The 15,539-nt window shown below is 35.2% G+C and overlaps 2 protein-coding genes across 2 annotated transcripts; one reads left to right on the forward strand and one right to left on the reverse strand.

Moving 5' to 3' along the window:
- Window positions 1-142: 142 nt before the first annotated feature.
- Window positions 143-7,195, reverse strand: LOC144444993 (neuronal acetylcholine receptor subunit beta-3-like). Its single transcript, XM_078134543.1, has 6 exons — window positions 7,138-7,195; window positions 4,222-4,367; window positions 3,722-3,766; window positions 3,015-3,124; window positions 1,509-2,439; window positions 143-253 (listed from the first exon to the last, which is right to left on the reverse strand). Exons 1-6 carry the CDS (start codon window positions 7,193-7,195, stop codon window positions 143-145), a joined length of 1,401 nt encoding a protein of 466 aa, XP_077990669.1.
- Window positions 7,196-10,017: 2,822 nt separating this feature from the next.
- Window positions 10,018-13,947, forward strand: LOC144444996 (neuronal acetylcholine receptor subunit beta-3-like). Its single transcript, XM_078134547.1, has 5 exons — window positions 10,018-10,167; window positions 10,927-10,971; window positions 11,463-11,572; window positions 11,941-12,853; window positions 13,813-13,947. The coding sequence occupies exons 1-5, from the start codon at window positions 10,018-10,020 to the stop codon at window positions 13,945-13,947; spliced, it is 1,353 nt and encodes a 450-aa protein (XP_077990673.1).
- Window positions 13,948-15,539: the final 1,592 nt, after the last annotated feature.

Genomic DNA, 15,539 nt, shown 5'->3' on the forward strand with positions numbered 1-15,539 from the left:
GCTTAACATGTCTCCACACAGTATCCAGTCTATTTGGTTGTTTGTTAGCGCGATGTTCCAATACCAAATATCTATCAATTGTAGTTGATAGCGTGCAAGGTTGGTGAGTTAACTCATCAACCTTGAACGCTATCAACCCTAATTAGGGTGAGTGGCTGGAGCTCGGTATTGTGGTCTGAGCTTCGTTTAAGTCTTCAAGGTTGTCGTTGGGTTTTGTCTTTAGGTTTATAGCTGTTATTGCCTGGCGAGTTACCTGTAGAGTAAGGGTGAGTATGTTTGTGTACTACATATGTTTTTGCTGTTGAGATCAGTGGGAGTGAGCCATCGTGTTTCATTGCTGTCGATGAGGTCACCAATTTTGGTAATGCTTGCATCAACGAAGTGATCGGTGTTCCATATATAGGGTGTAGATCCAAACCATGGGCCTTCTGATTTTCCGAGTTTCACCCTTTCAGACCATCTTCGATCTTCGAGTGTATTACCTCTACATGCATATGTTAATGTTAATGAAACTATTCCGCTGTCGGTTCTAATTCTGTTATTAAAGTAACTTTTGGTTCGAGATCGATGTCATTAAGTTGGCCAGCCACTCACAGGGAACATCCTTGTCGCATACCCCGTTATGTGTTGATACGAATAAGGGACTGTGTATTTGTGCATAGAACTTTCATGTAGTTGATGAAGCGCACGTGGTGGTGGTGGTGGTGGTGGTGGTGGTGGTGATGATGATGATGATGGTGGTTGTGCTACTGCTACTGCTGCTGCTTCTGGTGGTGGTGGTGGTGGTGGTGGTGGTGATAATAGTGGCACGTCTGTCCACATGCATGCATTCTTCAATCAAACAAATTATACATCGCTTAAGACAGTTCATGTAACACCATCAAATTAGGATACTAGGTACTTGATCCATTCATATGACAGCATTATGACATTGCAGGTAATATGATATAGTAGCACATGACAATAATGAAACCAATCAGATATACACAGAACAGGATTCGATCAACTATCTTAATCAAATGGTTCCAGAAATATGCTGCATCCAATGTCTGCAAAAAAAAACAACCAAATATTGTTTACGTCTTTGACAAAAGGGAACGCTCTATTTTGATTTTGATGGTGACAAAGTCTTCACAATTGTATACGTGTATTGGGACAGGGAAGCTGAATTTGGTAATAACAGAAGCTATAGAAGTACACGAAATGGTAAGTAAGACTTAAAGACAAAATCAAAGAGGCGTGCTCTATCAAAATGAGGGGTTTCCAATGACAACGTGGCTACCCGTCTCCTTTTTGATAGGAAGACTCTTTGTGAGAGCACGTCTTCTCTTTGGTAAGAGCGTATCTTTTTGATTGGGAACCCCTTGTTTGATAGTGCACGTCTCTTAGTCCCTGTCGGCCACCATAAAAGCTTCAAGATGTAAAAGTATACTAGTGTTGAAGATTGCAACTAAAGCGATGGTGAACAAAAATTATCAAAAGCAAACAGTGACTTGAATAAACATCACCTTCCGTTGTTCATGGCATGTATCATTTCGCCGTTGCTCATTTGAGTTTTCCATTGATGTTCTTCTTGTTGTGATCTGTTGCAGAACTTGTGGCACTTTTACTTCTTCTCTCTGTGGGTTTCTTGACGTCATAATATTTGTATCCATGGTTTCATCACCCCATACTTCGACTTCATTTACATACGACTGAGACGGACTTGGCAGGTTTATGTCAGTACCCATATTAAGTTCCCGTCGTTTACGTTGACCAGGATGACAGCATTTATTGGACAGGACTTTTCTTATACAGGATGGTGGAATGTAACCCATCGTTGCATACTTCTTCAGATTTATCATCAATATGGACCAAACAATCGTTGAAGAGACGACCAACATGTTATAAAGGATAAACATGCCAAGTGCAGCAGGAACTTTGGAATTAGAGGGTAGCATATCGCCAACAAGAAGTTGATAGACACTCAATGCAACCAGTAGACTAAAGCCAAGACTAAGTCTTTCTCCACATTCTGGAGGTAGACAGAAGGAACACAGTGACAAGAAACTGATAACGGTACTTGGAACAACTATCATCATTAGGTAGTAATGGTATTTTCTTTCCATCTCGATGATAAAGGTAGCTGTATGCTGTAGATCCAACGTTATGAAAAAGGTAGATGCCACATGCGCAGAAGTATTTAGTATTTCCCACTCAAAGTTAATAAACAAGATTCCTCCCTCTATGTCAAATCTATCTACTAGACTAAGTGTAACTTCTTTACTGTTGTACAGATGGGGAACAAATCGAAAAGAACAGGTCTGACGATCAAACGGAAAGTATTTAAGTTCCAGATAACAGTGACTCTGTAAAGAGCCAATACTTGTACAGATCACAGTGCCACTGGAATGAAGTTTTACCAATGGTGGTATAGAAGGACTGATTTGACCGTCAAAGCTGTGGGATGAAATGAAAGAAACAGTTTTAGCTATCAAACGAAGTAATGAACGTTATAAAATACGAATATCATTGGAATATTCAATGGAATATCATTTTATAACTTTCAAAGTGTTTCCGATATGGTATAATGAGGAGTAACATTAATATTTAAGCTTACAATGTCTGTTTAGTTTCACATAACTTGGGTTACTTTTCATATTCAGCTGAGTAAGACAATTTACCGATAACAGACACAGCAGAGAAAATTAAATGATCACATAAATAATCGAAAGTGGGTAAATATCCACAGTGATGTACTAATTAAGTGACTTCTTTAAATACTTTTAAAGTCAACGGTTCGTGACAAAGGCTTTCTTTCATTGCATCTTACACCATGTGTGTGTGTGTGTGTGTGGGTGGGTGAGGGGGTGGGTGGGTGGGGGTATGTGGGTGTGTGGGTGTTTGTCTGTCTGTGTCTGTCTGTCTGTCTGTCTGTCTGTCTGTCTGTCTGTCTGTCTGCGTGCGTGCGTGCGTACCGCTGTGTGTGTGTGCGCGTGCGTGCGTATCTGTGTGTGTTTAAATGACCTACGTACGTGTTGCTCAGGATAATGTTTGGAAACCAAATCTTGTCCGGCGGAACGTATAAGTAATTAACATGATTGTGATCTGATGAATTCCAACTAAGACGTTTGTCATTCCAGATCTAGAATAGAAATTGTTATGTATGTTAAAATATGAATACATGAAGTGGTTAAAAAGGATTATCGAATTAAATTGATTATATGGATGAGGATTATGTATTTATTTTTGATTTTTAATTTATAAAACAAATTTATCATGGCTTGCTACTTGAGATATCAATGTGAAACAACGTATGCTAAGTCCTTGTTTGTAACTTAATACATTGCAAAAAAAATTTGTGTAAAAGTTTGTTGTTGTACATACAATAGTAAAGATTTTACAACCGACTGCGTTACAAACATGGACTTAGCATATGTTGTTTCACATTTATTTTTCAAGTAATAAATCATGATAAAGTTGTTTTATAAATAAAAAATCCAAAATAGATACCCAGTCCTCATCCATACGACCACTTTAATGAATGGGTAACTTTTTATTCTTTTAAATGAATAATTGCCCATTTTGAAAAAACAAACAATGCGAAGAAAGGAATTCGGTTGTGAATTAATATATGTGTCTATTCCGGTAAACACAGTCTTACTATAGTGTTTACATGCTATCTAATTATCAAGCAATAATTATGACCAAAATATAAAAGTCGCTACAATTCTGTCCTTACCTGCTTGAAAATGACGTCAGCCTTGATTGTACTATGCTTTATATCCTGTGGAAAATACGTTAAAGGCGAATTATATTATTATACAGTATCTGTTACTATGAAAATATTAAAATACAGTGTGTTTGTGATGGCTCTGAGGAACGTTTATTTACTTACAAAATAATATATCAGAACCGAGGCAATTTGTGTATGTGTAGTGAGTTAGCCTAAGTCGCTTTTGCTAGCATTTCAAATCATGTTAATTAGTGTGAGCTTGGTTTAACCAATGATAGATGTCAACGTTTGTGACTTAACCATGTTAACCTTACTAATGAACCGGAATAATTAATATTCAAATATTCAAAGATATCTTACTTTCTAGACCACCATATACCCGGTGCAGACATTTGCAGTTGAAAGAAGAAAATCAATGTGCAATATTACAAATAACTGTTCCTTCATAGCATATCACCCATCCCGTGTCCACCATGTTTCTATGACAACTGGTATACGATACTTACCACATTTACTATCTTGACAATAACCAAATCTACAACTACTTCAACGCTATCATTTCTCTTGTCCACTGGTCTGGTTAGTTTGTTGTAATCCGACAATAGTTCATCCAATAACGCTGCTTCGTCATCGCCATGTACAACACATATAGCTGGAATTACAATACACGAAATGAAAGTAAAATTATTAAGGTTAGTAATACTGTAGGCATGGTTACCACTCCAATGATAGCAATAAGACTGGTTAGATAACATCACCATGTTACTTGTGCTGATGTTGAATGTACTTTATAACAAATTTAGGTGGAGGTGCACAGAGGTCAAGGTTAAGTTTAAGATCACCAAATATTCAAATAACTGTTTCTCAAGAGTATTAAATTTTAGTAGTAAACCACTAACCTATACAGCTTCCTAAAAGTTTTATGTTGACATTGTTTGTTTTTGTCAGTCTCCGAAGTGAAAGTAAGAATATGATTTAGTCTAGCAATACGTTTTTCCCCTTCGATAAAGTCCTGAAATATTGATTCAAAAGAGTTCAACAAGATTGCCTGACACTCGATTGTTCTGTTCTTTTAAAGTGTTTTAGAAAGACCATTTTACTATTATGTCACGTATTCAAGTGTATCCAGCAAAGATTCTATCGACGTTTGTGCTTAGGCCTAACAAAATAAATTGTGTGGTTCCGATTACGCTCAATTTTAGTATAGGTGGGTTTAGGTATATTTAAAAAAAAAACAATTTTCATATGTGAGTGTCTAGTTCAGGTAGTTATGTTTTCCGCTGTTTTCCATATGATCTCTGTGTTATTGGTTTCTTCCCATCAGGTGTACAGCAATTTCAGATTGAAAGAACAGTTTTGTATTGTATTTTTAAGTTGATGTTATTTTCGCATCCACTATTTATGGCGAGATTTCACAATTTTCGCAATTTTATTATTTTATAGTACGTAAAAAAAGTTTAGGATCGGCGCGAAAGACTAGGTGGGGCCGGGTAACCAGAACCAAACAGTTTTTTGAGACATTCACAAAACTAATGCAATTTCAGCATAGAAAAGAGCAAGACCTATAGGAAAATGTATGGCTTATTCACTGTTTTGAAATGATCATTTATTTCATGGACTTATTAACTGATTGGTTTACCTTTTATTTTTATAATTATATTAATTAGCTACAGAACAAAGTGACTATGAATGGTTGACCTGTCACCACATAAACTTTGCAGGACATTTGGTAAAGTAATTACCTAATAACACGTTAATAATTGATGTTTATCGATTAGCTTTTACAGTGTATACTGTATTAGTATGAGGAACGGTTTAATGGTTAACTGATTTGGATATTTTTAAAAAGCAATTTTTTGAGGAAAATGATTTATACGAATGCCTTCACAAAATCCCCAGGGTCACATGTTAGGTTTTAGTGGTAACCTTGTATCAGTATCATAAAAATAACCAGGCTATGTTATTTTCTAATTATCTAATGCGTTTAGCGAACAGATAGGTTAGTGCGACTAGATCTAGACCTGTCCATCGTGTAATGTGAATGATGGGCACACAATAACAATGTTAGCCAAATCGCAAAAACGCTCACGAAAAAAAGGAAGAGTTATCGTTTTATTTTCACAGAAGAGATTTCATTTTCGTACAATAACCGTGTTTCAGATTATGAATCAATACATAATATTGTGTTCACTAGATGCTGTTACACTAGTGGAGTCTTTGCTGTCAAGTTTTTATTTTTTTTATATCAAAACACGTCTGTAGGGCTTTGTTAAACAAATTGCCACGGGTTAGTACCATCATGTAACTCTGAGTTTAAGCTATAACATAGACATGTTAATGTATACAGATGAAGACATAGGATGGATATATATATATATATATATATATATATATATATATATATATATATATATATATATATATATATATATATATATATATATATATATATGTATATATATATATGTATATATATATATATATATATGTATGTATATATATATATATATATATATATATATATATATATATATATATATATATAGTCATATATAGTCATATATAGTCATACATAGTCATATATATATAGTCATATAAAAATGAAGCTTTGTACTAAGGTGGTAGGACACGAATTCAAGTATTTAAGGGAAAATTGTTGATCATTAAAACTGTACTACATCTTACTATGCTTATAAAGGTTACCTGCACATTGGCATTATGCAAATTGATATATAAGGAACAGTGAAACAAAACCCTCATGTACTCCTATAACATAACGGAGAATATAATATCGGTATTTACATGAAAACAACAGGTGGTCGAACGAGCATTTGGCAATGTTTTGTTCTATAATTGGTAACTTGTTTACACTTTATATGGGCTGTGTATATTGAGGCATTTTAACAACACAAAAACAGTTATAATTTTAAATAAATTAGTCTAATGATGTCAGTCGTGATAATTAAAAGCTGTTTAATGTCATCATTGTCAAGTATATACGAGAGAGTAATATAAGAGCACGCTAAGAGAACACATATTTTGAAAAATAAAAAACTGCAGTCAGTCAGACCAACGTTGAAAACTATACAGCATCCAGTGTCGTTAATGAGTCTCTTGGGACAGCATTACGGTATCGTCAAAGAAACAATTTCCAATTGTCATAGCAACAATCCCCTTTTTGTCTTTTTTCTATGGTTACTTTTTCAAATAATGACAACTGTCAAAAAAGCGATTTGCTACTTGTCTTTATCTTTAAAAAGTAGCAATTGTCAAAAGCAGCAACCCAATTTTTATGATTACTAATATTCGAATACTGACAGTTGGTTTATGAAAACACTCATTGCAGTGTTTTGAAAGTTAAGACTGTAGCATACATTATACATTATATTTCTCTAGAATAGATAATTAATTATTCAACATACCTGTAACTGTTAACACAACTATTAATGGTTTCAGCCCGAGTCTGATGTTTTTGTCCATACCGATGAGATATCTTCCAGGTAAAGATTAGTGTGTTTCTTTGTGATGCACCTCGCTTATCACGTTTGTATTAATAATAGAATAAAAGGTAGTTAGATCGAAATTGGCTTTTGCTTTTAAACGCATCCCTCCCGTGTGTGATGTAGGATTATGCTGTGCGTCTAATGTTTTGATAAGGCCTATAAATAATTGTTTGGTTCCGGTTACTCGACCCCCACTTAGTTTTTTTTACGGCCGACCCCAAACGTTTTTTATGTTTTCGAGAAAAAATAGTAAAATCGCAAAAACTGTGAAGTCTCACGAGAAATAGTGGATGTGGAAACTGACATAAACTTAAAAAGACAAAATAAAACTGTTCTTCCAATCTGTAATAATGGCTGTACATCTGATAGGAAGAAATAAACAACACAGAGACCATATTGAAAACAATTGAAAACCTGAACTAGACACTCACACATGAAATAAATATATGATAAAATAAAATTAAAAAATCTACCTACCCCACATATTCTAAAATTGAGCGTAATCGGAAACACACATTTTTTATTAGGCCTAAGGAACAGTTCCCATGGCTTATGTTTAGCTCAGAAATATATGAAGAGGCGACACGACGTCGTGTTTATATGATGCAGCCAATAATTTTGACGTTACAACTCATCTGGTGACCTTTTCATCACTACATGTAACATTGCATGCTAACCATTAAGAACATCAAACAGCCTATCGGATAGTGGAAACATTTACAAGGACTTAAATCTGAGCCGGAGTCTACTAGGATTTGTCAGAAAGTAGAAAGAATGGAATATAAATGGTAATACATAAGTGACGTAGTATATTAATTTATTACATAGAGCCACATTCAAGTCATGCATGTGTTATTCATCGTCAATTTAATAAAGACACATTTCTTTCAAATATTAAAGAAATAAACTATGTAACTTAATACCGTATACCTGGTACGATCTAAATGAATAACTGACAGGATTACAATTCACGTGATTATTAATCACATTCCGAGTAATGACGACAGATATAAACGCTGGGTGAGAATGACAGGAAAAGTGAAAAATATCCTTTGTCCTCTTCGATTAAAAATGACAGAAATTACGACAGATACAAAAGCTGGGTGAGAATGACAGCAAAAATAAAAAAATTCCTTTGTCTACGTCGATTATAAATAACAGACTCAGTCTCTGTGTTTACTTTCAGTGACTCATTAAATATCGACAATCTTGTAATCGCTTTCGTAATTGATGCATTATTTGATGTCTTACCTGAGCTGCGATTTGATGTAAACTCAAGAAGGCTTTTTTGAAAAACAAACTGAAACTTAAAAAAACGGGAGTGAAACAGTTAATAACAACAGCGACTTCACATGACTATAAACAGGTAACACTGTAGAATTTGGTCTCTGTTGTTAACAGGAGCCAGTACATAAAGACGTTACTTGCCATGGAAAATAATATCAGATTCAGATTGATTCCATTAGCACTTGTGTTAACAATTACAGGTACGTTTTTACAGTTACATTATCATAAAATACACATTTGTATTCTAACATTCGGTTGTGTTTACCTTCCACAAGAACATGTTATGTTATGCTTTTGTCTGTCTGTCTGTCTGTCTGTCTGTCTGTCTGTCTGTCTGTCTGTCTGTCTGTCTGTCTGTCTGTATGTCTGTCTGTTTGTTTGTCTGTTTCTGTGCCTGAGTGTTGTTTGTGTACATGTGAACACGATATCTTATAGTCTGCATTAATTCTACTGGCACTTGTTACACATCTCCCTTGCTAATTTTAAAAACTGGATAGGTTTTCATAAACATTATATGAAGGAGTCATGTACATAATTAATGGATTTATGCAATTAGGACAACATCGTGCAAATAAAAACTTCATATCTAAGACAATTTGCTGTATACATCGATGATAACAAGGTCCATTCAGGTTACACATGGTCACACATATATCATCATACTTGTCTTTTGTCATGTCATGTAGTGTTGTGATGTGTTGTGTACCTTGTGTTGTGTTGTGTTGTGTTGTGTTGTGTTGTGTTGTGTTGGGTGGTGTGGTGTGGTGTGGTGTGGTGTGGTGTTGTGTTGTGTTGTGTTGTGTTGTGTTGTGTTGTGTTGTGTTATGTCGTGTCGTGTCATCTCGTCTCGTGTCCTGTTGTGTCGAGTATTGTATTTCTATTTGATTGACAAATGCTTTAGTGATTATCTCTGATATGTTAATGCGTAGTGGGCATGTAATTCAAGGTAATATGATATATCAAAGAGTACTTCATCGTGTTACTATTGTGTTATTACATTTGGGGAATTAATTCTACAGCATTGGATAAAATGTGAATTTCATTATATATTGATAATAATGTTAAATAAGCTAACGACGCTGATAGTATAAAACATGATATGACATACTTTCTGAGTTAACATAACTGTTTCTAGTATAAATTTGATTGCTGTAGTCAAGTAAATACTTGATTTTGAAGGATTATATATGTGTCAAGTTAACACCTGGTTTTTAAGGGTTATTTCCTGAGATTATTCAAGACATCAAATACAAAATACAGGCAATCCTAACTATGTCAATGGTCGAGCAAAAATCCAATAATTGGAGTCAACATGAAATGATACGGATTGCTAGTATGAGCAAAGATGCTTAGGAACAGAAATTCTTTTATTAATAATAAAAGTCATGAAGTCATTTTATGTTGATTTGCATGATCCTTTGTAATAATGAGAGTTCTAAAACGTTAGTGGCGCTGATTTACATATTATAAACTTACTATCACATCATGTACTATGTATATGTAATTCCAGCTATGTGTACATGTGTTGTACATGCCGATGAGGAAGCAATGCTATTGAATAAACTATTGTCAGATTACAACAAACTGACCAGACCAGTGGACAAGAGAAATGAAAGCGTTGAAGTAGTGGTAGACTTGGTTATTGTTAAGCTAGTAGATGTGGTAAGCGAAAACAATGCATATGTATTGCCATAGAAACATAGAGGTAGGTGCACGTGGTTTGGAATGGTAAACTCACTATTTAGCTATCTGCCCCATTATTCAATGTTACTGTAGATAATGAAACTCAATGACTTTGTGTGACAATATATAACTTTAATAAGTTGTTGGAAAATTGAGTTACACATCTACGTTGATAGTGTACTTCATATACGGAGAGTAATTACATTTTGTACAATGCAAACCGGAAGTACTGTCACTGTCTGTGTGTGTGTGTGTGTCTGTCTGTCTGTCTGTCTGTCTGTCTGTCTCTGTCTGTCTGTCTGTCTGTCTGTCTGTCTGTCTGTCTGTCTGTCTGTCTGTCTGTCTGTCTGTCTGTCTGTCTGTCTGTCTGTCTCTCTCTCTCTCTCTCTCTCTCTCTCTCTCTCTCTCTCTCTCTCTCTCTCTCTCTCTCTCTCTCTCTCTCTCTCTCTCTCTCTCTCTCTCTCTCACACACACATCATAACCAAAGCAGTACTAGACATATTGATGGGTGGACCTGTAATCCCAACATTTTCGGTGTAGGACACAGAATTGCTTCATGGTTGATTAGTATAGCAAAGGTAATAACTCCATGTGACACACAGACGGAAGAACAGTGCCCCCAAAGTCGAATGTGTACAGGACAATTGTTACACCATTTAAAGCGTATGTATACATTATATTTATTAGCTATAGCCGCTAATACATTTGCATAATAATTGATTTCTGTCTCCCCCATAGGATGTAAAGCATAAAGTCGTCAAAGCTGACACAATCTTCAGACAAGTAAGAACACCAGTGACATTTAAAAATAAATTTCTTGTTCAAAACATTTACTTCACTGAATAGGCAGCTTTTGCAACCACTTAATGTACTATAAATATTTGTACCGTCAGTATTATGTCATATGACAAAACCGCATGACGCGCGAGTTGTAATAACCCTATCCACAACCCTAAAATGTTAATGGCAAAATCACAAGAGTAAAAAACATTCAGTACTTTTTACAAGATAGCAGCTTCATAAAACCCAACAGTTTATGTTATATATTATTATATCGTCATCGTCGTCGTCGTCGTCATCATCATCATCATCATCATCATCATCATCATCATCATCATCATCATCATCATCATCATCATCATCATCATCACCACCACCACCACCACCACCACCACCACCATCATCATCATCACCACCACCACCACCACCACCACCACCACCACCATCATCATCATGTGTCCCATATTTCAATGATGTCTATAATTCTATTCTAGGTCTGGCATGACAAACGTCTTAGTTGGAATGCCTCGCATCATAATGGCGTTGATAATTTATTCATTACTCCTGAAAAGATTTGGCTTCCAAACATTATCCTCGCCAATACGTAAGTATTCGGCCTATTAAACCACATTACACAAATCACGAGTAAAATTATCACAGTTACCCATGATAGCGAAATCATATTTTTCCAACTCGTTGAAATTGAGCCGAGTGTAATCGATGGACGTTCCTTTATAATCTCAGGCGGATTATTTGGTTATCTTCTTGCAACTACTAAAGTACTCAACTTGTTCTAAATGTTGAATCTGTAAACGATAACCTTCTGTCGAGTTAAATATTACATGCAACAGAATTTACGGTGTTAAATAGTCATGTCTTGACGACAGAAAAAATTACTTCTTGAGTTACTGATTGCAAAGAATGGCGACGTAATACGAGAACAACCTTTCATCTGTAACTTTCCTTTTGTAGGTATGATGGTAAAGTTAGTCCTCCACTGCCACCACTGGTAAAAGTTCACGCCAATGGCACTGTGATCAGTACAAGTATTGGTTCCTTACAGAGTCATTGCTACCTTGACCTTGAGAACTTTCCTTTTGATCATCAGACCTGCGCATTTCGTTTTATATCTCACCTGTATACCTGTAAGGAAGTAACACTAACCTTAGGCAAACAATTTGAGACAGACCGAGGAATACTGCACGTAAACTATGAATGGAATATAGTGAAGAGGTCTGCGAAAATGGCATCTACCTTTTTCGTGACGCCGGATAAGCAATGTGCAGTTTTCTTTATCATCGAGATGGAGAGAAAATACCATTACTACCTAATGATGATTGTTGTTCCAAGTACCGTTATCAGTTTCTTGTCACTGTGTTCCTTCTGTCTGCCTCCAGAATGTGGAGAAAGACTTAGTCTTGGCTTTACTCTACTGGTTGCATTGAGTGTCTATCAACTTCTTGTTGGCGATATGCTACCCTCTAATTCCAAAGTTCCTGCTGCACTTGGCACGTTTATCCTCTGTAACATGTTGGTCGTCTCTTCAGCGATTGTTTGGTCCATATTGATGATAAATCTGAAGAAGACTGCAATGGTAGGATGTCGTCCACCACCTTCTATCGTAAAAGTCTTGCACAGTAAGAGCTCTCTCTTTTGTCGACGTGAGCAGAAAACTACTGATGGTTGCCTAGAGATGAACCTGGAAAGTCTCTCTCATATGTATGACAATACAGTTGAAGTAGGCGATGGTGAAACTATGATGGATTCGACTTTAAAGAATTCCCAGATCAGCAGTGTGTCACAAACAGGAAAGCAGATGAAAACAAGTGGGTCGATGGTGAATATGATAACTCAACATGAGCACAAACCCTCTCAAGATCAAAAGGTAAGTATATATACGACAAACGTATTCCTAGATGGGAGCTAAGCGTGGATGATCCTGAATTAACAGAAATAATGTCAACTACTCAGCTGATTCATTTCTCTAGTAATTTACACTGTTTGGAGATTTAAGTTTATATAATTATGTAATTGTCTGTCATTGACAACAGTTAATGAACTGCATATATACAATAAGGCACTGTATTGGTAAATCGAACCCTTAACATGACTAGCTATGTGAAATGAGATATAATGTTTGTCATATCATACCAATGTAATTTCTTCAATTTTTCTTCCAATCGATACAAAAAGAATATTGATTCAAGAACTTAACGGCATTGAAATTGGTAGAAATGACCTCATAAATACACTAAATTGTGTCATTAAAACAAAGAATGTTAGGGTTGATCGCACGAGCTCAACAAACGAACATCATTCGTTTAGGTCAACCTCCCCCCTCCCCTACACGAACGTTCACAAGTGCGACATCAAACGTTATATATGATGTAAACTATGATGAAAACTGTAGCGGTCACACCACTACGATCAATGTAATGTAAAACATGAGTGTAAATAAATACTGCCAGAAACCCAGCACCATGTTTCACATTAGAAGTAAATTTTAATCAACTTATCAACATCTCAGAAGTAAATACAAAAACTGTTATCATTGAAAGAATGAAAATTGTAAGTCGAAATTTGGTTAGAAGTGCGAACATGAAGTTCAGCAATCGCATTGATGCCAGACCCCCTCCCTCCAAAAAAACGCTTGTTGAGCGTACGTTTGTGACAGTAATTGTGCGATCTTCCCTAAAATAAAGTACATTTTGATTTTCAAGTCTGCATCCTAAATCTGTAATATCCTGATAGTTAACTAGACTTGCTTATAGTTCATCTGTTTACACACGAGACGAGTTTTGTCAAGTACATGACATTCATATCTTCCATTGATTTCTATTTCAGAAGTATGATGAAGAATTTTACTGGAACTTCTTGCTGAAGATTATTGATCGAACTCTTCTCTTTTTAAATTTGATTGGTTTTGTCACCATCCTCTTGTATTATATCATATTACCTGCAGTTGGATACAAGTCCTGATTGAAATAATTCAAATATTGAGAGTGATCTTACTCACACACTCTCTCCCTTCAGGGTGTTGATATATTACAAGCATCCAATAACTACTCAGTGTTTGCTTCTTTTTTGACCACTTCAGAACCAAGTATATTCCAAGAATCTTTTTGAGCCGCCTCGTGAACGTAAATTCCTCAATCCATTGACATCTGATCACATTATTATTATACAAATGTTAGTTGTTTATTTATTTCACGCACTAAAACTGCGTAAGGAAGTGCACCGACCTATTTGAGTATTGTACATTCTAATATTTTTTTCCTATCAATGTATTTAAACTTTATTGTACATTGTATTATGTGCCAATGGCCTAGAATGACACAAAATAAAGACCAATATTATGTATATAAATAAGCATGTAATAACGCCAATACTCTAGTTGTTAGTGAAACATGTTTTAACATATTACTTAAGCTTGCACAAGCAATTGTTCACCTACCATATATTTGTTGAAGTGAATATAACTGTGGAATATTGTATGCCATTTATTGTATAACATCCACTTACAGCAAGTTTCTTGTCTGCACAACTTTAGTATATCCTGATAAACTATACATAAAATGATGATATGGTATTTACAGGTGGTAAATGATCTAATGACGCCGAATCTCTGTAAAATACCAACGGAGAGCAGAGTTTTGACATTTCAAAGTCGCATAATATGTTTCAATTTATTTCTAAAATTCACATACATATTAAATACACAAAGGAAAGCTATCTAAATGTGCAAACATATTTCATTGAACCTTTTCTGTAATTGTTTTTGTATGATGTTAAACTTCTAAACGACACAAAGTCATTGTAAACCTGAGCTGAAAAACGGATTGTATTCTTGTCGAGTTAGTATTTCAAAATGCCTTACACATTGCCTATACATATATTTATTAGGCTGAACTTTCTGTTGACAATGCTTGAATTGACTGTGACCTTCATTTTCAAGACAAAATACCAGAATCGTATTATTTTTGTGGATCATTATCAATGTAAATTATAGCAGTTTGGTCGATTTTAATCAAATTTTCTGAAATGAGTACACAATTTTACAATAGTTATATTGATGAACTGTGTAATGTTTATTCAAATTCTATTCCGACGCCAGTCTCTAGCATAAGTAGGTTTACACATAGTTGTTTCCGAAATAAAGTTTGATTTTGATGTAAACAAAACTGTACACACTGTTTTTTTAATCTAAATAAAATTAGTTCTAGGTTGATTTCAGTCAATGTAGAAAACCGTTCCGAGTTGATTTCAGTCAGTACCGTAATATGGACCACTATGTGATCACCACCACCACCACTTTCTTCATTGAAAATAATGTAAAGGACTGTGTTCGAATATATTACTTACATTTATCCATTTTGTTTAAAAATCCATTCCTTACAAACAATAACAAATTGTTGAAAAAGTTTTTTTTTAGTTTTTCTCAATTAATGGGTTATAAACTCGAAACTTTGGAGGGGGCATGTAGATTGTATCTAGTGTCATGTACGTTGGCAGGATATTTTCAAGAGAAAAATGCAGGGAAGGAGCAGAGGACATCAAAGACAAGACAAGGA

This window comes from Glandiceps talaboti, chromosome 13 (genome assembly GCF_964340395.1).
Source record: "Glandiceps talaboti chromosome 13, keGlaTala1.1, whole genome shotgun sequence".
In the NCBI taxonomy this organism is placed as follows: Eukaryota; Metazoa; Hemichordata; class Enteropneusta; family Spengelidae; genus Glandiceps; species Glandiceps talaboti.

Bases quoted from the DNA above. Each gene is read 5' to 3' on its own strand.
- LOC144444993 (XM_078134543.1), bottom strand. From the start codon at position 7,195: ATGGACAAAAACATCAGACTCGGGCTGAAACCATTAATAGTTGTGTTA. The intron at 3,767-4,221 runs GTAAGTATCGTA...TATTTTCCACAG, and splicing joins TTGTCAAGATAGTAAATGTG to GATATAAAGCATAGTACAAT. The intron at 254-1,508 runs GTGATGTTTATT...CTTACTCTACAG, and splicing joins CATGCCATGAACAACGGAAG to GTAACTCGCCAGGCAATAAC.
- LOC144444996 (XM_078134547.1), top strand. From the start codon at position 10,018: ATGTGTACATGTGTTGTACATGCCGATGAGGAAGCAATGCTATTGAAT. The intron at 10,168-10,926 runs GTAAGCGAAAAC...TCTCCCCCATAG, and splicing joins TTGTTAAGCTAGTAGATGTG to GATGTAAAGCATAAAGTCGT. The intron at 10,972-11,462 runs GTAAGAACACCA...ATTCTATTCTAG, and splicing joins CTGACACAATCTTCAGACAA to GTCTGGCATGACAAACGTCT.